General features: G+C 45.3%; 1 protein-coding gene across 3 annotated transcripts in view; it reads left to right on the forward strand.

Moving 5' to 3' along the window:
• The window catches only part of arhgap22b (Rho GTPase activating protein 22b), a gene marked incomplete at its 5' end in the record, with an annotated part of 74,858 nt that overhangs the window by 24,188 nt on the left and 25,402 nt on the right, over positions 1-25,268 (forward strand). For 2 of the 3 annotated variants that reach the window (XM_084322451.1, XM_084322452.1), the window contains 2 exons: positions 1,341-1,540; positions 7,750-7,837. In XM_084322451.1, coding sequence (XP_084178577.1) covers positions 1,341-1,540; positions 7,750-7,837 — 288 coding nt within the window. Of the gene's footprint in view, positions 1-1,340; positions 1,541-7,749; positions 7,838-17,113; positions 17,245-25,268 lie in introns of those variants that run through there. The other variant, XM_084322453.1, reaches the window with a different exon arrangement.

Here is a 25,268-nt window from a genome sequence, read left to right on the forward strand (position 1 = left end):
CAGAGAGACAGACATGGAGGAGACAACAACAGAGAGACAGACAGAGAGGAGACAACAACAGAGAGGAGACAACAACAGAGAGACAGACAGAGAGGAGACAACAACAGAGAAGAGAGGAGACAACAACAGAGAGACAGACAGAGAGGAGACAACAACAGAGAGACAGACAGAGAGGAGACAACAACAGAGAGACAGACAGAGAGGAGACAACAACAGAGAGACAGACAGAGAGGAGACAACAACAGAGAGACAGACAGAGAGGAGACAACAACAGAGAGACAGACAGAGAGGAGACAACAACAGAGAGGAGACAACAACAGAGAGGAGACAACAACAGAGAGACAGACAGCGAGGAGACAACAACAGAGCGACAGACATAGAGGAGACAGACAGAGAGACAGACAGAGAGGAGACAACAACCAAGAGACAGACAGGTGGGAGACAACAACATAGAGACAGACAGGTGGGAGACAACAACAGAGAGACAGACAGAGAGGAAACAATAAACAGAGAGACAGACAGAGAGGAGACAACAACAGAGAGACAGACAGAGAGGAGACAACAACAGAGAGACAGACAGAGAGGAGACAACAACAGAGAGACAGACAGAGAGGAGACAGACAGATAGACAGACATAGAGGAGACAACAACAGAGAGACAGACAGGGAGGAGACAACAACAGAGAGACAGACAGAGAGGAGACAACAACAGAGAGACAGACAGGGAGGAGACAACAACCAAGAGACAGACAGAGAGGAGACAACAACCAAGAGACAGACAGAGAGGAGACAACACAGAGAGACAGACAGAGAGACAGACAGAGAGGAGACAGACAGAGAGGAGACAACAACCAAGAGACAGACAGAGAGGAGACAACAACCAAGAGACAGACAGAGAGGAGACAACAACAGAGAGACAGACAGAGAGACAGACAGAGAGGAGACAGACAGAGAGGAGACAACAACCAAGAGACAGACAGAGAGGAGACAACAACCAAGAGACAGACAGAGAGGAGACAACAACAGAGAGACAGACAGAGAGGAGACAGACAGAGAGACAGACAGAGAGGAGACAACAACAGAGAGACAGACAGGGAGGAGACAACAACAGAGAGACAGAGAGAGAGGAGACAACAACCAAGAGAGACAGAGAGGGGACAACAGAACAGGGATGGAAGAAGAGAGAAAGAGATGAGATGTGGGACTCATTTTTAACCCTCATTAAACCAGGCAAGTTGACAGCGAATACATTATAATGAAACAGCCTGAGGGGGAGGAGTCATAGGTCGAGAGAGTATTAAGCAAATGTATATTCATGAATGTCTCTCTCTCTCTCAACAGCCAGGTCAAAGAGCATGGTGATGGGCGAGGTGTCCCGGGGCTCGTGCCGGCCTGCCTCCCCCAGCCTCCAGGAGGGGGCGCTGAAGGCCGGCTGGCTGAAGAAGCAGCGGAGCATCATGAAGAACTGGCAGCTACGCTGGTTCGCGCTGCGCTCAGACCAGCTGTACTTCTACAAGGACGAGGAGGAGACGAAACCCCAGGTAGCCATGTTAGAATGCAGCACCCCAGATAGGGTCAAGACCCCGCGTTCAACCTCTCAAGTCCTGCGTTCATTCTGCAGCAGCCACTGTAAACTAGTCTTTCTCACAGAGGCCTGCAGTAGGACATATACTGGCATAAATGTATGGTTGTTACATCATTCACTGTACATTCTAATAGCAAAGGAAAAGAAAAGAAAACCTGAATGGGGGAGGGCGAATTTTCGATTGAGTATTTGAATAGTTCCCATTGACAATGACTATCGAATAGCAATTTTGTGAGTTTTGCCCATCCGTAGTAATAATAATAATAATAATATATTGAATTTGTAGGGGCGCTTTATATTTGCGGAACAAATCTCAAGGTGCTACAGTGTAGAAGAACATAAAGACTAGTAAGAGAGTAGAAAAAACATAAAATAAGTAGGGCTAAAACTAGTAAAAAAGTTAAAAAAAAACATAAAATGTGTGGGGCTAAACTAGTATGCAGTAGAAAGCAGTACTTTTAAACGGTTTACATTTATGTGTGCAACACTACTGTAACTGCAGTGTACATGGAGGAGGGTTTAATGTTACTTAAAGCTGCAGTACAACTTCTGAGAAGTTAGCAAGAGTGAGTTCACCTGCCCAGCAGAAATAGAGCAAGATGATTATTATTGATGCAGGGAACTTATTGTGTCCAGCCAAGTGGTGTTCCCGAGGTGACCACATTGAAAAACTAAGACCACCATCGTGTCCCTCGTCAAAAAGTACACACATTGAACACAGCCGATCAGAGACTGGGAAATATATATTTCTTTTTTCTTTTTTTAATTCAGCTTAAAGCAGCTGGTGCATACTCTGGGAGTCTGTGGAAAACCTTTGTTGTGCGTGTACATGGGCTTGAAAAGTGATGCAGAGCTGGCTCTATTTCTGCTGGGCAGGTAAACTCCCTTTTGCTAATTTCGCCGAAGTCGCCTATACGGCAGCTTTAAAGAAAGATGTTTTGACAGAGCTAGGCTGGCAGCTCCCTACTGCTTCCAGGGCTGAATCTGGGTGTATGTCCCTCTGACCTCTGATCCACAGAAGGGAGATCCAAGCACATTATAATATAATGATAATAATATCATACACTGATAATATAGGACAGGGGTGGCCAACCAGTCAGAGACTAAGAGCCACAAAAATTACTGTGGTACCACAAAGAGCCACACCATATATACCAGCGTTTCTCAACCTTTTTTTCAGTCACGGCACCCTTCATGTGTTTATAGGTCCCACCCTCTGGCCTCTGATGTTGCTAATGTCCTTTTTATTTGGGCCTCACAGGGTTAACCTCTTAAGCCCGAGCGGTCCGGTACTGGACCGCAAATGACATCAGGCCATAAATCCATCTCTACAGAATGTATGAATTAATGTTGCGTTTTCTTTTCAAATGTAGCGAAGAGTAAAGACCCTAACCCTGTCAAAACAGCAGTCAAAGTGTATATTTTCAGCATTACGTTTGTTTACCAATGATTGTAACTGTTATTAGTGAAATATATGATTATAGAAATCTCAGGACATTGAGTCGGAAACCGGTGCATATTGACGGGAGGAAGTGGCGCAGCCAAAAGTGAGTGTAGTCTTTTGAAGGAAGAGACCCAGGGCTTTTGATGGATACCCAGCTCACGCCAGCCCCTGTCAATCATCTGACTTCTGGATTAACTTTTTTATTTCTCTTATTTTTCGGGATTATCTCCCACAAACCTGAACGTTATTGCCATAATACAGAACACAGTTAGTTTCTCTGCCTTTCTGTGAACGTCTAGCAAAAAACGGCGTTGCAATCTGATGAAAAAAATTGAGAAATTTTGAGAAAATTACATTATAAAAAAGTAACTGTACTAAATCCAGATTGAATTCTGCCATTGGAAAGGGGAGATTTGCCCCGATCCATAAATGTGCGACTTGGCCATAATAAGGGTTAGGGTTAGGGTTGGCAGAATTCAGTACTGTATCTACAAAACCTTCTGTTTAATCATCTTCCCTTTATTAATTTGCTTAGATTTTTCAGGTCTGGTCAATTTTAGCATGGTGTTATTCACAGTCAAAGATAAAAAGATATATATATATAATTGAATTGATATTCCCCTTTGGTTCATTACAATTTACTCAAGCCTAGTAACATACACAATATTTCTGACACTGGGAATACATTCCCTGAGATCCCTAGAATCAGATACCAAGAACATGCAAATTAACCATTTAAAAAAGAAAGTCTGTAAATGTTTATTCTACGTCTTATGGAATGAATGACAAAAAAAGAAAAAAGAAATAAATATTATAATAATTATTTAAAAAAAAATTATGGAGGGAGGAGCGCATGCGGCTCGTGAGCCGCGGGTTGGCCACCCCTGATATAGGATAATATCATACACGGATAATATCATACACTGATAATATAGGATAATATCATACACTGATATGATAATATCATACACGGATAATATCATACGTTGATAATAATATATGATACCATCATAGACGGATAATGATAATGTAAAATATCATACGCTGATAATAATTATGTGATACTATTACACACTAATAAAGATGATATACACTGCTCCCAACTTGTAGCACATCAGAGGGCAGTGTGACGTACGACAGCTGTGTTTCTCTTGGCGCCGCATTAAAACAACATTTACGGTTCAAATCCCAAATTAATCCCCAGGCTCTGCTCTTAATAAAGCTCATTACTCGACTATATGTTCTGTGCTGACTCAGATTCTCCCATCGATCTCTTCGCTCTCCCAACTCAAAACCCATAGACCGAATACTATTGACCCGGCTGCGGTTGTACCCCTTCAGTAAAACACATTAATGGGGGGCGGGGGGGGGACATCATTTCTGAGAAACCGTCATTCAATATCAGTCCTGGGCTTACATAGCCGGGACAGCTGCTATGATGTAATCCAACAGCAAAAGACACAGGGGGGGGGCTCCATTACCCCCCAGTGCGCGCTCGCACACACGCACGCACACACACACACACACACACACACACACACACACACACACACACACACACACACACACACACACACACACACACACACACACACACACACACACACACACACACACACACACACACACACACACACACACACACACACACACACACACACACACACACACACACACACACACACACACACACACACACACACACTATTTAAAGTGTAATGATCATCTTCTTACAATCCTGGCGGAAATGTGGACTCTATTGATCCCCCCTCTTCCTGCGTGACTGCTGTTCTTTTAACCATTTCACTACCACACGGCAAGGAGTTAACCCTTTCACTAGCACACTACAAATACGTAACCCTTTCACTACCACACTACAAAGGGTTAACCCTTTCACTACCACACTACGGAAGGTTAACCTTTCACTACCACACTACAGAAGGTTCATCTTTCACTACCACACTACAGATGGTTAACCTTTCACTACCACACTACATAAGGTTAACCTTTCACTACCACACTACAGATGGTTAACCTTTCACTACCACACTACATAAGGTTAACCCTTTCACTACCACACTACAGAAGGTTCATCTTTCACTACCACACTACAGAAGGTTAACCTTTCACTACCACACTACAGAAGGTTGACTCTTTCACTACCACACTACATAAGGTTGACTCTTTCACTACCACACTACATAAGGTTAACCCTTTCACTACCACACTACAGAAGGTTCATCTTTCACTACCACACTACAGAAGGTTAACCTTTCACTACCACACTACAGAAGGTTGACTCTTTCACTACCACACTACATAAGGTTAAACCTTTCACTACCACACTACAGAAGAACTGCCTGTAGTATGGTAGTGAAAGGGTTAATGTACATGTAGGCAGCAGCCGCCTGCCATCAATGTTTTCTCCGCCCTGTCAACAGTGTGCACATACTCCCACACACACACACACACACACACACACACACTGACACATGCATCTACACACGCGCACACACAGACACACACATTGTTGATGTCTTCCCCCTGTTCAGTCAGCGGTGAACAAATGACTGAGAGGTTTGACAGACGGTCCTTGATCACGGCTTGTCGATACCCATCCAGCCCGCATTGATTTCCAACCCCCCACGGAGCCGAACCGTGCACACGCACACATGCACACATGCACACATGCACACACACACACACACACACACACACACACACACACACACACATGCCCACAGGCCTATACCCCCCCCCCCCTTCTCCTCCGGGACCAGGATGTGTGTGGAAGTGCCAATCTAGCCTCTCTCCTCCTAATCGATGGGGATCGAGGTGGAAAGAGCTGCATAGGCAAATCACAGCCAAGAGATAAGCCCCTCCCCCCCCCCCCCCCCCACTAAGATGAAAGGATGTGATAATTGGTGAAAGGATAGGGAATGTCGGGAGGCGGGCGGGCGGGCAATCTATAGAGGGGCTTCTTTCATCATGTGATTATCAGGCCGATAAGGAGCGGATGGACTTGGATATCGAGCGTTTGTGCCCAAGTCGCGCACGTGGTGGGTGTTGGGAGTCCAAAACAAACCCCTGGCTCTAATGTCCCGGGATACAACCCCTCCAATGAGGGAAACAGGTCAACATGACGCCGTCCAAGAAGCTCAGTATGAAGACACGTCAGCTACGTACACAGTAATATCTATTGTCCATTTGCTCCACATTACAATCATTGTTAGATTAGATTCAAATGTCATTGTCATTATACACAGCACATTGTACAGTGCAACGAAAAGAAGTGTGGCATCCAACCAGAGTGCAAATGTAACAGCATAAATTAGTACTACTGAGTAATAGTGCTAATCAGATGTATGTACAGAGTTGTAGTATTAATATGTTCAGTGATACAGGTATAAAGACAGTATGGTAGTAAGTCATACTGGCCAGCAGCGTAACTAGTAAGAGTAGGTAAGGGATATGTACAGATATGTAAAAATGATGTAGGTATGTACAGACAGATATATACAGTACGAATATACGGTAAGAATAAATATATATATATACACATGGTATATACAGCATTATTATGCTACCATACAGAGTTATACTGTATGTGTTATATGCACGTGTATAAGTAGGTATAAAAGGATTGTATGCAGGTATATTCAGATAGATATGGATATATATATATATATATATATATATATATATATATATATATATATATATATATATATATATATATATATATATATATATATATATATATATATATATATATATATATATATATATAAAATGCAGCAAATATAAATATATAATGTATATGTATATATATATATGGTATATACAGTGTTATTGTCCATTATATCATACAAAGTTATAATGTTCCAGTAATTGTCTGTTCCATTCATCAATTGAAAAATGATTAATTGATCAGGCAGTCACAAATTGATTCATCAAGTTACATTTTTGGTGGGTGGAAGGGCACACCAATTAACGCCCTATAATAGTTTGGATTTCAAACATTCAAACAAAATTTGTATTCAAAACCAAATCTACGCCCCCTCTCAGTAACCACTTGTGAGAAGACCGGACGGTAAAGCTACAACTAAACAGAGAGAGGCTTCCAAACAGGATGTACAGTATGCTGGACTTTTATCTCCGCGAGCGCCGAGTGCCAAGCGCCGAGCCAACCTGCCGGTTTGATTTGTGTCCCGCGGGTTACGTGTTGCCTTCCCTCTCTCTCTCATCCATTCATCCTTGGCAAGCTACCAGTGTTATTCCAAGCACATAGTCCCCCCGGGAGCTCTCTGGCTCCCGCCCCCCTTACACGCCACCCATCTACCCCCATCCATCTGTTGCCATGGCGACTAATGTATGCGACAGCCTGGCCCCCGACGTTGGGCCTCCTTGGCAGGCTCCCAACCCCCTGGTCTGAACGCAGGGTGCCAAGCCGCAGATTTGCACAGGACGACACTGGCAGCACTTCTGAGTGGTCTCTCTCGACACACTTGGCCCGCAACTCGCCGGCTAAATGGGTATTGATCCACATAATGTATTCTGATAATCTGTGCGGGCTCGTGTTGAAACGAAGGAGCCAGTGCTTAAACTGTCAAGACTGAGGTTAAGGGAGAGAGAAAAGGAAGGGAAGAAGGAAGGAGGGATGCCGTCTATTCTTCTATCGGCGCGGCGACTGAATCTCTCTTCTCCGCCGTCTGTTCCAGGGCTGTATTCCTCTGCAGGGCTGCCAGGTCAACGAGCTCACGGCCAACCCAGATGAACCAGGAAGACACCTGTTTGAAATAGTGCCAGGTGAGAACTCCTCCTCCTCCCCCTCCTCCTCCCTCCATCCCTGATTGAATTCCCGTTTCAGTTCTCCACTTACCATACTGTGTGTAGACAGCAGGGAGCACTGTTGACCAGGGAGCAGCTGATTGAAACCTCATTAGGACCTCCGCCCTGCCAACATGTCCGGTGCTGACCGCACTAAAGAAGGAGATTTGTGAGGAGCAGTAACCCACCCGGGTTACAGTCGGGTTTGCAGATTGGAAAACGTCACGTCCACCGGCACGTTATAAATCATATTTTCATGGAGATCTGGAAGTGGGTGGTCTATCAATCAAGTGGTGAGGGACGAGCAGATCCTGAATTATTATGACCCCCCCCCCCCCCACACACACACACATACACACAGGGAACTTTTACACAATCTCCTGGGGGAGAAATAAGCGGCCTCTCCATCATCCAGGCCGACCCTCTACCACAGACTACCAGGGACCTGTATGCATAGCCAACACACAAGCCTGGCCTGGGGCTAACTGGGCTGGATGGATCCCCTGCATTGAAGCCTTCAAGGTTTCACTCAATCAATACAAGCCACCGGTCAGTTTCAGATGGGGGTTGGCCAAGTGTATCGTGTGTGTGTGTGTGTGTGTGTGTGTGTGTGTGTGTGTGTGTGTGTGTGTGTGTGTGTGTGTGTGTGTGTGTGTGTGTGTGTGTGTGTGCTTGTGCGTGTGTGTGTGTGTGTGTGTGTGTGTGTGTGTGTGTGTGTGTGACCAGTTTATTCCATGCAGAGGCATAAACATGTTGATCCAACACCTTCATGAACCCCTCTCTGAATCAGACATACAGTCCATGTACACCTCTCTGAATCTGACACACAGTCCATGTACACCTCTCTGAATCTGACACACAGTCCATGTACATCTCTCTGAATCAGACACACAGTCCATGAACACCTCTCTGAATCAGACATACAGTCCATGAACACCTCTCTGAATCAGACACAGTCCATGTACATCTCTCTGAATCTGACACACAGTCCATGTACACCTCTCTGAATCTGACACACAGTCCATGTACATCTCTCTGAATCAGACACACAGTCCATGAACACCTCTCTGAATCAGACACAGTCCATGAACACCTCTCTGAATCAGACATACAGTCCATGAACACCTCTCTGAATCAGACATACAGTCCATGTACACCTCTCTGAATCAGACACAGTCCATGTACACCTCTCTGAATCAGACATACAGTCCATGTACACCTCTCTAAATCTGACACACAATCCACGTACACCTCTCTGAATCTGACACACAGTCCATGTACACCTCTCTGAATCAGACACACAGTCCATGAACACCTCTCTGAATCTGACACACAGTCCATGAACACCTTTCTGAATCAGACATGGGCCACAGGGGGTCCCGATGGTTACAGAAAGGACGTCCCATAACTAGGGATGTCCCGATCACGTTTTTTTGCTCCCGATCCGATCCCGATCATGTGATTTTGAGTATCTACCGATACCGATATTTCCCGATCCGATCAAAATTATTTTTTTTATTTTTTTTTATTCAACAAACATGACCATGTTCACGTCTTAAACTCATACTGAGGCCTTAGTTTTGGTTTTAAATTGCATATCATCATTCATTTATTTATTGTCACACAGAGCAGAAGAATTTTGCCAAAACAAACCAATAGTATCCAGCTGCAGAACAGCAGACCAGCCACACTCTCAAACCCAAACGCATTTCCTTTGATTTAATTATACATCAAATGATTTATGAAGTTAACTTTTCACCTGGATAACGTCAACATTCAGGGTGAATGTAATGTGAGAAATTGGGATAAACATTTTTTATTTGGGTCTGAGATTGTGGCTGGTCTGCCGTTCTGCAGCTGGATACTATTGGTTTGTTTTGGCAAAATTCTTCTGCTCTGTGACAATAAATAAATGAATGATGATATGCAATTTAAAACCAAAACTAAGGCCTCAGTATGAGTTTAAGACGTGAACATGGTCATGTTTGTTGAAAAAAAAAAAAAAAAAAAAGTAAAAAAAAAAAAAAAAAAAAAATCGTTTTTTTTTTTTTTTTTTGCCGATCCCGATCTTCGGAAAATCACGTGATCGGCCCCGATCCCGATCACGTGATCGGATCGGGACATCCCTACCCATAACCCAAAGGTTCACACAACCTGTGGGCAACCAACGTGCCCTTGAACAGGGAACTGAACCTACATTATCTCCCTGCTCCAGGAGCATCTTCAATGGCTGACCCCGGGCTCTGACCCCTTTTGTCAAATGCGCAAATGCATGGGTTTCTAAAAGGGATGCGCACAAATGACTTTTTACCCCCAAGGGTATTAATAAGTATCACAAAATAACAAAAGCACAAATCTGCAACAGCTGTGGCCACGTACGTGCATGCATTCACATACACCATCACACGAACACTTGACCTCCGTGCCAGATTTCAGCCTCCTAAGGCGAAAAACTGTGGCCGCTAGAGGGTGGGGACACTTCTGTGGATCAACCAAGCGAGCTAGCGAGGTCACAGCTAAAAATACAAAACAAAAACAGAATTGCTCAACCAAGAATTATAATGGAACCAACACCCTAAAACCTCAAGACATTGTTCTACCAACTGAACCCTGTGATGACAGTGGGAGCTGATGGTCTGGAGCCTGGTATATCAGCCCGTCAGTCCGCAGTGTTTGCTCGGTGCTCCTCCCCAGTGTGTATAGTGGCTGGGAGGCCGGTGTGTCTCTGTGTGGTTTATTTATGGTGGGTCAATATCACGCCGTGGTGTGAACCCCCCAATCAGCCTCTAACTGGCCCGAGTGTGGACAGACCTGCAGGGCAGACAGCAGGCTGGGAGGGAGGGAGGGAGGGAGGGAGGGAGGGAGGGAGGGAGGGAGGGAGGGAGGGAGGGAGAGACAGACAAGGAGAGGGAACAGGTAGAAACATGGTGAGGCAAGGCAGGAAGCAGACAGGTGGGCAGACATGCAGGTAGGATCGTTACAAAATAACAACTTGCAAATTGCTGGTTAATTTTGGCCGGCGGCTGATGGTTGTGTTTTTTCTTCAGCTCCAGTGAGGAATGAGAGAAGGTCTCACATGTCGTTCATTTGAAAAAGCTTGAAACCAATGTGTTGGCACACTGAAACATGACTTCCTTATTTCAAAAAAAAAAAAGCCACAGGAGCGAGTGTGTGCGGCCCACTCTTACTCCTAACAAGTCTACCGACTTGGCTTGGTATTCGTGAAAACCCACGGAAGAACAATTTTATTCAGTCATGCGTTTTGCCCGAGTAAAAGTCCAGAGCTGCTGTGGCAGACAAAATGTAGTTTCCCAGGTAGACAGACAGGGAGAGGAGCAGACATGCAGACAGGCAGGCAGACAGGCAGGCAGCCACGCAGGCAGACAGACAGGCAGGCAGCCAGGCAGGCAGACAGGCAGGCAGACAGGCAGGCAGACACACAGACACACAGGCAGACACACAGGCAGACCGGCAGACACACAGACACACAGGCAGACAGACAGGCAGACAGGCAGGCAGGCAGACACGCAGGCAGCCAGGCGGCTAATACAATATTCAAGGCGTGGCTGGATGAACAATAGAAGGCCGATTGGATTTCAATTTGAGATAAATCAATCGGCACGATTTACATACCTCCCAAACCCGACGCTCACCAGGTATCCTATCCCCCGGCTCCTCGGGGAGAGTGACACGCCGTCCCCTCCTCCTTCTTTCGCTCTTCCGTAATCGGCTTAGACAGATGAGCCCCTTATTCACACTCCTTAGCTTTGAAATGGACATCTTTGGAGGGTTTGTATTGTTAGATTGTCTTACGGTAGCGAGGTCGACCGTGCTCACGCGGTAAACAAATACGATTGAGAACAAGGAGGTCGTGCCATGTGTGTGTGGGTTTTGTTTTCCGCAATGCTTACTGATGGCATTGTCACATACTGGTGGAACCTTTTCACTCCAGAGAGCAGACTGGATTTCCAGTCATTCAATCAGTCTCGTGGCATCTACATCCAGCACAGGTTCTATAAGATGGAGGATTCAGCCCAAGAATTAACCTCCTAGTAGATAGCTACTGTAGCACTACTATTGTATAAAAATGTGTATAATGCTGTACAACCTAATGCTGTCTTATGCCTCGTCTCCACTAGCCAGGGTTTAGCTGTGTTGTGGCCTCGTCTCCACTAGCCAGGGTTTAACTGTGCTGTGGCCTTGTCTCCACTAGCCAGGGTTTAGCCGTGCTGTGGCCTTGTCTCCATTAGCCAGGGTTTAGCTGTGTTGTGGCCTTGTCTCCACTAGCCAGGGTTTAACTGTGCTGGGGCCTTGTCTCCACTAGCCAGGGTTTAGCCATGCTGTGGCCTTGTCTCCACTAGCCAGGGTTTAGCCGTGCTGTGGCCTTGTCTCCACTAGCCAGGGTTTAGCCGTGCTGTGGCCTTGTCTCCACTAGCCAGGGTTTAGCCGTGCTGTGGCCTCGTCTCCACTAGCCAGGGTTTAGCCGTGCTGTGGCCTCGTCTCCACTAGCCAGGGTTTAGCTGTGCTGTGGCCTTGTCTCCACTAGCCAGGGTTTAGCCGTGCTGTGGCCTCATCTCCAATAGCCAGGGTTTAGCTGTGCTGTGGCCTTGTCTCCACTAGCCAGGGTTTAGTCTCTTCTGGTCTGAGGAGCTTTTAATATGAGGCAAGGTGATCTCCCCCAGGAGAGAGGGCTGGTGACCCTGGGTGCCACGCACAGGTCTCTCTGTGTGATGATCTCCCCCAGGAGGAGAGAGGGCTGGTGACCCAGGAGGAGAGAGGGTTGGTGACCCAGGAGGAGAGAGGGCAGGTAACCCAGGAGGAGAGAGGGCTGGTGACCCAGGAGGAGAGAGGGCAGGTGACCCAGGAGGAGAGAGGGCTGGTAACCCAGGAGGAGAGAGGGCTGGTGACCCAGGAGGAGAGAGGGTTGGTGACCCAGGAGGAGAGAGGGCTGGTGACCCAGGAGGAGAGAGGGCTGGTGACCCTGGATGCCACGGGGTCTCTCTCCTCTTCCAGGGTGTGTGATGATGATGAAGTAGCAGCTTCTCTCTCATAGACATAGTGGAGGCGAAGTTCTCCTCTTCCTCTTTATTGATCTTTATAAGTTAGTGTGCACCCTCTCTCTCGCACTCTCTCTCTCACTCTCTCTCTCTCTCTCTCTCTCTCTCTCACTGTCTCTCTCTCTCTCTCGCACTCTCTCTCTCTGTCGCTGTATCTTTCTCTCTCTATATCTCTCTCTTTCGCTCTCTCTCTTCCTCTTTCTCTCGCTCTATCTCTCTCGCTCTCGCTCTCTCTCTCTCTCTCTTGCTCAGCAGGCCTTTGTTCTCTGTAATAGCAGCCTTGTCCTTCACAGGACGCCTGGAACCTCACATGTCCACCTGGCCTGTTTCACCCACAGAAGGGACTCTGTGTGTGTCTGTGTGTGTGTGTGTGTGTGTGTGTGTGTGTGTGTGTGTGTGTGTGTGTGTGTGTGTGTGTGTGTGTGTGTGTGTGTGTGTGTGTGTGTGTGTGTGTGTGTGTGTGTGTGTGTGTGTGTGTGTGTGTGTGTGTGTGTGTGTGTGTGTGTGTGTGTGTGTGTGTGTGTGTGTGTGTGTGTGTGTGTGTGTGTGTGTGTGTGTGTGTGTGTGTGTGTGTGTCTCCTTTGGTGTAAACTCACTCCTAAGTTAGATAGTCACCACATGAATTGGATCCTTTTCAGGCGGGAGAGCAGATGAGGCTGTGGTGTTTAACATAATTTATGGAGGGTTCACGGTTCCAGGCTGTCGGAGTACAGGTGCAGAGCCTGCTAGTACCAGGTGCATGTACTGTGTGTGTGTGTGTGTGTGTGTGTGTGCGTGTGTGTGTGCGTGTGTGTGCGTGTGTGCGTGTGCGTGTGTGTGTGTATATGTGACCTCTGGCCATCCAGCTACAGGGTAAATATATCATTATATATTATATATATATCATATCATCATGTCATTTTGTCTGACGGGGATGTCCCAGGGTGCGTGCCTTGTCCACGGGGCTAGAGATGCAATATTAAACGTTGTCTATCAAGGATTTTGTTTAATAATTTGTTTTTGTTTAAATGAATCTCCATTGAAAGTAATTTCTCTGTCTGGGCCTCAGCTTAACCCACGTCTTCCAAACATGCCTCTAGACGTCTTTTATGTTCTCTGAGATTTCCACACGAATAATATATCCTATAAATTGTTAAGAAAAAATCTATCCTTCATATCCAAAGGGGGGTGGGTGGGGGCAGGAATTTCATCAACGCTAAATCCTCATTGGACACACGCAGTCAAGGTCACTCTGCCTTTTTTGTAATAAGCCTGTGTGATAAGGACAGAGAAAAGCAATGTACTCAAACAAAAGCCAATTCCAGAGTCATGCGGCCAGAGGTTCATCCGAGGTAAAAAAAAAAAAAAAAAGGACCTATAGCCTTCGGGTCCCGAGGAATAAGCTGCAGGTTTTTAAAAATGCTCTCTGTATTTAAAGGGCCGACTCAAGGCTAAGCTCTCTTTTGTATTTGTGTGAAGCCATTAAGCCATCTGGGAAAAGACAAAAAAAAAAAGGGAATGGCAGAATGAATGCACACACACACACAGACACACACACACACACGTGCGCCTGTGTAAACGTGACCACTTAAGCTAATTCATTGTGAAGTGGCTGTTTAGACTGCGCACGCACGCACACACACACACACACACACACACACACACACACACACACACACACACACACACACACACACACACACACACACACACACACACACACACACACACACACACACACACACACACACACACACACACACACACACACACACACACACACACACACACACACACACACACACACACACACACACACACAGCTTAGTCTATACACATGAGCGCACAAACTCCTTAATACTTAAAGTAAAGAGTCTATTCCCCCACAAGCCTCCTTGTATGTCAAAAGTATGTAACGGGAGTAGCATCTTAGAAGCAAAGACACGGAAAGATGCACAATGTACCACAAGAGTTTTGTTCCAAGACATCTCACTCTCAAAGATATCCCCCCCCCCCCAAAAGTAGACATTGCATTGCACTGATTTGCATTCGGAATGCATCAATCTTCCCACCGAAATGCAGACAAAATAACACACAGACAAAAAAGACACGTTCATGCATAACCCAGTCTCATCTGCAGCTTGACGCCTCGTGGCCGACACTCTTGCTCACTCTCGACATGCATAAAACATCAGGTGCTTCAACAATAGCCTCGATTCAGCGTCTCCAGACGGCGTTGCGCAAGACTCGAAAATGATCAGTCGGGAGCCGATTTTAAGTCGTCGTATCCGCTTTGACCCCCTCGCTCTCCGTCTCACACACGGCCCACTTGTGGCATTGTGTTTTCACGTCTAACTATAGATGCCGTTCCGTTGCATTGCGCCGCTAAGTCGATGACCTCGTGAATGTAGAATATTCAGAAAACAACATGAGCTCGTCTGTGACGTCGCACGAGAAAACACAGAGTGCTCCCGCGTGGAGCGAAAACACAGGCGTTGTTGTTGTGTACAGTACCTGTATATCAGACTGTAAATATGGGTCAGTGAGACGACAGACGGCAACAGGATGTACATTCAGAGGAGATGTTATGAATACACTGTGATGTATGGAGGCTGGTCTGCGTGTCCACGAATACTGGAGACTGGGCTCAAACAGATCATCTCCCTGTTCGAGCCCAGCGCTCCACATTGCTTTCAGTTTAGCTGGTCGTCCGCACTAATACACATTGGCCGTATTAGGGGGAGGGAAAACTGATGGGTGGGGATCGGGCGTTGTGGACAGCGACTCCTACAGGTCGGTTGGTGCGCCTGCGCAGTAGAATCAGGAAGCGACGGGGGCGGGGCCCCTCCAAAGCCCAGACCCCTGACGCTGAAAGCTCGAGCCGCGCAGGTGGAAACATGTGACTGCTGTTACCTCGAGTATCGGAGGGGACTCGTTGTGGGAGGCATGAAACAGCGTTCAAAGACAGGGGAGGGTTGAATTGGACGATACGAAAATTGGGATGGGAGAAAAATTGAAAATGGGAGAAAAAGTGGATAAAAAATAAAAAGATTCCTCCTGCCCGTAAAGGTTCATTCAACCTTTACTTAAACTCGAGGCACACTGAGGTTACCCTCGTTTACAGTGACGTCGAGTGTACAATTAAAAGGGATAGGATACCACAAAGATAAAACTAAGAATATCAAGTCAAAATGAGATAGAAACAGGAAACATGAAAAGCAGACTAAAAGCTATTACAAAATTACCTACAATGGTTATTAATCAAAGCTATAAATTGTATCCGAGAGTATGGATTATTAAAAGAGAAGGCAGTGTTTCTCAAATTAGAACAAGCTCAGGGAACCTTAAGCATATGAGCAGATCACTTGAGCGAGTTTCATAGAATCCAGAATTCCAATCCAACATCATTGTAAATAAACAAATACCAACGTTTATATGTAAGATCAATGAGATCATAGGATCTACTAAGACTCTCTTCTAAAAACGTGCCATTTTGTTTCCGTATTCGAGCTGCATGTGAAGGACAATAGATACGTTTAAGTACAAGAAAGACAAAAAGGGTTCAACAGGCCTATACAGTACAGGCCAGACTTGATGGATAATTACAAGGTCTGGTTGGTCAGGAGCTCACCGATTGATCAACAGCTCTGTCCGTTTGTTCTTCCCTGTGTGTGTGTGTGTGTGTGTGTGTGTGTGTGTGTGTGTGTGTGTGTGTGTGTGTGTGTGTGTGTGTGTGTGTGTGTGTGTGTGTGTGTGTGTGTGTGTGTGTGTGTGTGTGTGTGTGTGTGTGTGTGTGTGTGTGTGTGTGTGTGTGTGTGTGTGTGTGTGTGTGTGTGTGTGTTGTGTACACTTTTGTTTGGCAAAGAGAGGAAGACAGCCTATCTTACTTCACATACAGACAGAGAGAGGGAGAGAGAGGGAGAGAGGGGGAGGGAGAGAGAGAGACAGAGAGAGAGAGAGAGAGACAGAGAAAGTCTCCCAGGGGGAGCAGAGAGAGGGGGACACGCTGCCTGTGCTGCTGAATGAAAGAAAGAAAGAGAGAGAAAAAAATAGAGTGAATGGGGAGAGGATAAACGAATGAAGGAGGAGAAGCGGGACTTGTTTTTCGGGTTTGGTTCGGGCCAGCGGTCGAGCATGCCTTGCTGGCAGGTCCTGGCCACCACTGCTGCTACCTGCGTACGGACCTGCCTCGGGAGGACGGACTCGCCGGCGCCAGGAAACCCGGTGCATGACCCGGCTTTAGCCAGGACACTGTTCCAGCCCCAGCCCCTGCCCCTGCCGGCTCCCCGCATTCAAACATGGGGCAGGCCTGCTGCAAGCCTGGGAGACTGAAAAAACACCATCTCCAAGGTAACAGGAGATACCAGCTTTCCCTTTTAACTTTGGGAATTGAGTATCATTTTCCTTCAGGTTCTGACAGCACTTCAAAGCGGCGGCTGCTCGCTTGGCGTTTTACTGTCAAGTGACTTCAAACCAGACTGAGTTCTAAACCGTATATGTACGCGTTTACACTTGCTGCGAGTTGCTTATAGGCTAAGCAGTTTAAAGTGACCACACTGATTTGCTTTGCTGTAATCAAGGGATTAGGATTCGGGGGGGAAGACTTGAATGAGATGTATGTGAGAAAATACACTGAATGAGCGGGTTATGTGCGATTGTTGCCACTAAGGTTGATCCCAGTTAAGTGACTTACAGTAGACATAATTGTAGCTACTGTCAGCTTGTTGTGTCTACAGCACAACCAGAAACACAAGCCTGGATCCTGAGGGCTCTTGTAGAGGGTTGATAGAGTTTTGAAGGGGTATTTTCTTGTTGGTTGTCGTTACATTCTCTCACAGAGGCACTCCAAGACTTTGTGGATAGTAGTTATTTGGAGTAGCTGGCCTGATTGACCAAACGGTTAGGCATCTGCGTCTGTCAATATATTGTATTCTACTGGCGTCCTATGAAAACATCTAATCCTTTGGCTAACAGTAAATTCATGTCTGATGGCCTACTGCGATTGCTAATATAATGGTTTTGATTGATTGATTGAAAGATTTATTAACAGATTGCAGAATGGGTACAGTACAGTACAGCTCAATACATATAATTGTTAAGAGGATGCAGACCTGAGAAAGACTTTCGTCTTGTTTCCATCAGGGTCCCCCATTTTCAATTCATCATATGACACACATGACATACAGATAGACAGTACTGCTACATCTATACATTTATGACATACCAGATTTTCAAATACAGTACTGTTTGTGATACTAAAAAAATCCAGAAGAAGAGTATATACATTTGACATAGAAACTGTGCATTGGGGGAGGTTGGGTAGGTGGGGTGGGGCTGTACATTGGAGGTGGGGGGGGGGGGGTTGGGTAGGGGGGGGGACACTGTACATTGGAATACTGACATACATTTGACATGGAAACTGTACATTGGAGGAGGTTGGGTAGGTGGGGTGGGGTTGGGTGGGGCTGTACATTGGAATACTGACAAAGCCATGCTTGGTCTTTATTGTACAACTGGGTTAGGACATTTGTAGGGGCCAGTTTTGAATTGCAGTCTCCCGTAGGTGTTCTTTGAGAGTGTTTTTGAAGGTGGGTAGTGATTTACATTCCTTTACAGCTTTGGGTAGGGCGTTCCACATTGTTGTGGCATAATTGCGAAACGTGTTTAGTCCCTTGTTTGAGCCGAATCTGGGTTTTACATGATTTGTGGAGCTCCCTCTGGTGTTGTGATCGTGGTATTCACTGACCTTTGGGAAGTATTTTGACATGTACATGGGTACCTTGGTCGTGTAGTGTATCTTGTAGACCAGGCCCATTGCAAGTTGCTGTACTCTGTCGTCTACTCTAAGCCATCCTAGGTTGGCAAAGTGTGCAGGGGTGAGGTGGGTTCTAGGAGTCAGGTCAAGCAGTAGTCTGACTAGTTTGGTATACTAGTCTGGTATTAAATGTCCTCCGACAATGAGGACTTGAGTGGGAATCTGGTTCCAATCAATCGTAGCATTAAAAGTAAATTAGTGATCGTCGTCATTATTCAATAAAATACTCATTATTTAGAGTGACTATCACATTTTATCTCCCCTTTTGTTTGTCTGTCTGTCTGTCTGTCTGTCTGTCTGTCTGTCTGTCTGTCTGTCTGTCTGTCTGTCTGTCTGTCTGTCTGTCTGTCTCTCAGTAGGAACACTAATAATATAGAGCACAGAGGTCATATGCAGGTAATCCTCCACCAGTCTACACAATACAACCGTCACTGCCATTATTAGCAGGAGAACCTGGCCTGGGAGAAAACCCTTGTAGGTATACTCATGTACTTGTAAGTGTACTCGTGTAGCCTGGCTGCTGGTTTCCAGAGAGTGGTTTTACTTCACTGCAGACAAAGTAGCATTAGTGTCTCTTTGACTCGGTAAGAGTGCATTTCAAGAACTACTAGGAATGTCTGATCACAGAGTGTGTCCGACTCCCACCTAAACGGCATGGACTACAACGTATGACGTATATCATTCCAGTTAGGGTACCTTATGGATACTGCACCTGTGTATACTGTATACTTTATTTACTCATAGTATTATTTGGATTATAGTGTTTAGGGTTTAGGTTTCAGTTGTAAGGCAATATAGGCTATAGATCTCTCCATTCTAAACACACAACACATTATTATAGTTTATTAAATGGTTACCATATTTTGGATATTCCATTTCCATTTAGTCATTTAGCTGATGCTTTTATCGAAAGCGACTTGTAAATTGTGAATAACAAGTCAGCAGGAAGGGTACGTCCCTGGCTGCTGACTGCTGAGGGTCAGTGGCATTGTTCGTCATGGCACAGTGCATAGCAGTATAGACATATTAGCAATAGCATGATAGGTAGTAGTATAAGTACAATAGCATAGTAAGGTATATAAAAGTAAGAAGGTTGGTTTTCTCTATATATATATAGTCTAATATTCTAGTCTAATATTAATTTACAACATTTGTTTCTGTGGTTGTGAAGAGGTAGGCACTTTGGTGTACAACTTGTTCCATCATACATTGTTCGATCGTACACAGTAGCTTCATCTGCCCAAAGTGCATCGTCTTTTATTGTTGTATTGTTGTTTAGTGTCTCAAGTGGGCTACAATACTTTTATCCCCAAACGACAGCGTCAGGATATCATTGATTTAGCCTGATAGCTGTCGCTGTCACCTCTGCCACCACGGCAGACTGATTGATCGATCGATTGATTGAAATGGACATTGATGTTTTACCGCTGCACATGCAATGGCGTCGAGATTACACATACAAACAGTTCAGATTACATATAAAAGGGATGAAACACATTTGCATGACTAGGACAGAAACAGTTGAAAGGAGAAGAAAAAACAAAGAAACTGTTACATACTGTAGGTTTGTGATCATGTTTTTAAATTATCTGCAGGATAGTGGGCTCGAATAGCTTTCATTCGAACATTTATGACTCTAGAGGATTAACCCTATTGATGTTGGTTATCCCATGATCTTTCCTCCAGCGCCACCAGCGTATAGCAATATAAAAGTTATAGACACATTCCAATTTAAGCCGTTTTTATTACTAATTGAATACATAATTTATAGCGACAAGAACATAGAACATCCTGGTTGCCTGCACATAATGTGAGGCGGTTGCTGTGCAATGTACAATAGTGTAAACTACGGATTAGTTGTTCGGAGTCAACCAGTACTTGCTAATGGGTCTGACCCTTTAGCTCCGCTGGTTAGTGCAGCCGCCTGTGGATCCTATGGTCCTCCCAGGTTCAAATCCACTCGGTTACACTAGCTTGTTTATTTTTAGCCCTGCTAGCGAGAGAACAGAGAGCCAGTTACAACAGGGATGCTATTCTTATGACACTATTATGAGTAGCAGCTGCTAACTTAGCATTATTAATAAATATCGGCTCGGAGCTGTTCAGAGTGCATTCAGACCGAGCTGCCAATGACCCAACATTAACTGGTGAGACTTGCTAGCAAACGCTAACGTTAGCTTAGCAGCCCAACAAACAAATGTTCAAGACAGCTAACGCTAAGTTAGCAGCTGCTACTCAACGATAGCATCCCTGCATTGCATCTGTTATTATTACAACCATTCATAAATCCCTCTGGTATTTAGTTTCAGCTGATCCCTCCTGCAAGCATTTAGCTAGCGTTTTACTGTCAAGTCAAGAGAGTCAAGTCAAGAGTCACTTTATTGTCCCATCAGCTGGGAAATTTGTCTTGGGCTTACACCCACACTACAGCCACAGACACATACATACAGACATGACACAACACAACTGACTCCAAACAGAGGAGATACACAATATAAAAGATAAAGTAAAGTACCTGTCATGTAGCTAGCAGCTATCGTTAGCTCTTTAGCCAGTTACCTTGTTGGAATAGTTCCATGACCAGAATGCACTCTCTTGAACCACAAAGACAAAGCCACTGCCCGTCAGTCTTATGTTCTGCCAACATTTAGTAGCCTATTGGTATCTTTATTTATAAGGGTAGGTTCTCTGAGCATGAATGATCTTTTTCAGCAACTCCCTGCTTCACACTCACACAGTTCCATTCACACCTGGGAGCTGCCCAGTACAACCACAGCCTGACACTGTTGGCCACTGAGCAACTCCACTGGACCAGTTGGGGGTTAAGTGCCTTGCTCAAGGGCATTTCAGCGGTTGGTATTGAGGGACGGGAGAGAGTTTATTCATTCACTTCCCAGCCCAGGTATCACAACGGTTTGGGTTCGGTAAATTAGTCAATACGGATGTGGTTCTGTTAGTCTCGCGTTAAGGGCCAGCACAGTCGGTCTCTAGCGGGGCTTTCTGTTTACGTTCAGCAGGTGATTATATTTCCCAGAGATATGCACTGCTCAGTCCACTCCTCCAGGTGGTCTACCATGGAGGTCTAGCAGTTGGTTAATGCCACCCTCTCACCCTCCGAGGACGACCTAGATAGATCTCTAGCTGGCTAGCCTATTTTGAGATGCAGAGTGATAGTGAATTGTGCAAAGTAAGTAGAGAAAATCTACTTTCCAGCGATAAGGTTGTTGCAGTCTTCAAAATGGTGGTTGTGTTTAGCGTATTTAGAAGAGTCCATGTGAACAACCCACTGTTGTGGTATTCACTACGTTGTAGGCGCGGTGCTGACGTTTAAAAAAAGCATCATGCATATATATATACACACATCTGTCTGTACATACCTGCATATGCTACTGCTACATTTGTACTGGATGCTAAAACATATACTTGTGCCGTATAATGACAATAAATCTGAATCTAATCTAATAATAATTTTTACATATCTATAGATACTATATCTATATACATATGCCTAACCTACTCTTACTAGTTATGCTGCTGGCCAGTTTGACTTACTACAGTACCATATGTGTCTTTATACCCTATACGTTTAATCACCTGTACATTGTATATTATTATTGCACTTTACTGTTACATTTGCACTGTGGTTGGATGCCAAACTATACTTCCTTTGTACTGTACTTGTGCTGTATGATGACAATACATTTTAATCTAATAATATCATTGTATTTCTATAATGTTTGCTCATATCCATTTCACTACCATGATGGTAGTGACAACTGAATGTTGTCCATTCAGTGGGAATGATAGTGTACCAGCCAATAACAGGCCCCCGTGCTGCGCTGGCCTGCAGCCACCACAGGTGTCCCCCCGACACCTCATCCACCGTTTAATAAGTTCACAGTGTGACATCAGCCGCATGAAGACCACCCCTCCGCTCGCCCGTCCGTATTCCTCCTCTCCTCTCCTCCTTTCCTCGTACTGATGATTCACACTCTCCGCGGGTAGTCTGACATTTACAGAACTGGAGCTATTAACGTTTTTAAAAAAAAAATCATCTTCCAATACACACAAACACACACTCTTTACTGCGGAAAGTAAGCCAACCCAAATATTCTCGCCCCCCGCCCCCCGCTTCAGCCAAAGTAAAATCATTTATAAGCTCTGGAGACTTCCCATCAAGAAGAAAAATCCATTTTAGAGTCCCTCCCTCTCTCTCTCCCTCTCTCCAAATGGGGTCTTTGGCCTTTTCCTCTTTGTCTAGATTGGCTTTGGTCTTTTGATTTCTTAATACTGTCTGTTTGCCGTTTGGTTATTGATTTGTGTGCGTGTGTGTGTGTGTGTGTGTGTGTGTGTGTGTGTGTGTGTGTGTGTGTGTGTGTGTGTGTGTGTGTGTGTGTGTGTGTGTGTGTGTGTGTGTGTGTGTGTGTGTGTGTGTGTGCGTGCCGAGGAGGATGTATTGGATGTGTCTGGGCTCCTTAATGTCTGCATCGCCTCTCCTCTCGTTCGTCAACTTTTCCGTTCGCCTCTCTTCCTCAAATGTCCAATGATTCTTAGGGTTCCTCCAGTTTGCTCTGAACAAGGGAAAACTGCTTTTGATGCTTCCAACACCTGGAATGCCCTCCAACTGACTCTGAACTGATTCTGGCGGCACGGTGGTGTAGTGGTTACCACTGTCGCCTCACAGCAAGAAGGTCCAGGGTTCGATTCCCGCTTGGGGACCAGGTTTCCGCGATGCCAGGTACCCAGGTGGGGTATCTCCCATGCCTTTCTGTGTGGAGTTTGCATGTTCTCCCCGTGCTCACAAGGGCCCCCCCCCCCGATGGGAGAAACCCAATGGAAAAACATGCCGTTGCGTCCCTGACGAAGACGGGCAGGAGCACTTGGATTGGTCCCCGGGCGCGGTACCTCCCTTGGGGGGAAGGATGACGGGATGCGCAGAGCTCAATCGTATCGGCGATCCTGAGAAAGACAATGCATGTGTGTGTGCCGCCAATTGCATGTCCCATGTCATTGCATGTCGAATAAAGACGTCTCTAAAGAGGTCCTCCATTATTATTTTTTGTATCCACTTTTTTCTCCTCTTTTTTCTATTTTTCTTTTTTCCCAATTACCCGCTGTGCCAATTCTCCCCTCCCCTGTCTTGAACGTTGCTCGCATATGCCCCCCACAGGCCGGTTGTAGGGAGGATAGAAGCCTTGCATCACGTGTCCCCTCCGATACACGAGGAGGCAGCCTGTCACATCTTTTCACCTGCCAGCGCGAACTCTCATTGGCGAGGTGTAATGTGTGGGAGGGGAGGCTCACACTACCCCTGCCATTTCCTGTCTCTGCTGTGCAGGCGTCCCCAACCGACCTGTAGGAGTCGCTGTCCACGACGTCCAGATTACCACCCATCGACTTCCACCCCCTAACTCTGCCAATTGAGTTAGTATGACGACTGGCCCAAGCCGGAGGCAACGCCGACAGCCGGAGTCGAACCCGGTGTCTCTTGCGTTGGTGACGAGCGCAATGTCCGCTGCGCCACCCAGCCGCCCCCGTCCTGCATTATTATTATATATATTATGAAGCTTCCTTCTCTTGCTGCATTTTAAAAGTATGATCTCTGACCACTGTGTGTCGACTTGTAACTGACTTGATTTTCTTTATTGTTTATACTTATTAGTTGTACCTATATGTATGAAATTGCTGATAATCTGTGTCTTGTTTTGTAAGCTTGTCGTCTTACGAGTTGAAATTAAGGTTTGAATTTCAATTTAAATTAAATGAAGGCGACATGAGCGATTCAATTTGTTTTTTTTGTTTTTTTACTATAGGTGTGTGAATATGTGAGTGAATGGGGTGAATGTGAAGCATAAGTTGTAAAGTGCTTTGGATAAAAGTGCTATATAAATGCAGACCATTTTACCATTTATCAATCCCAGCAAAAAATGAATGCATTTTGAACGTTTCAGTTGTATGGTCTCACATGCGAGATAAGAATTTGGACATTCTGAGATGATCTAACACCGGAAACGTGTGGAATTCTAAGAAAGAACATTCTGAAATATCATTAAAACAAAAAAGAATATATATATATATACACAGAAAAATATTTAAAGGATTGTTGAAGTTGAATACTTTCATCTGTAAATAAGAGTTTTAATTTTAGAATATGTTGTGAAAAATATCTTTGGAAATCTTTGGAAGTCAACAGAAGGTTCCCCATCCCTCTGTACCATTGATGGGCAGCACCTGAATATCTGATGGTACAGTATGAGGCAACATCTTTCTCTTCTGAGCTCTGACGGTCTGAGCTCATGAACATACTGTACCTGCTAGGGCTGGAAGATTCAGGGAATCTCACAATTCTATTTTGATTCTTGGGTTCAAAATTCTATTCATAATCGATTCTCAATTCAATACATGCATATATTTGATTCTAGAGTGCCGTTTGGGGTTACTTTTCCCCTTTTACTGTGGTAGACAGTAATAGGCCTCAAAGAAGAATAAATCACACAAATTGATTCTACTCTATTAGTCCATGTGTCTGCATTTGTCTGGGACTGACTGGACCCAGAGC

This window comes from Notolepis coatsorum (genome assembly GCF_963971535.1).
Source record: "Notolepis coatsorum genome assembly, chromosome: 10".
Classification (NCBI taxonomy): Eukaryota; Metazoa; Chordata; class Actinopteri; order Aulopiformes; family Paralepididae; genus Notolepis; species Notolepis coatsorum.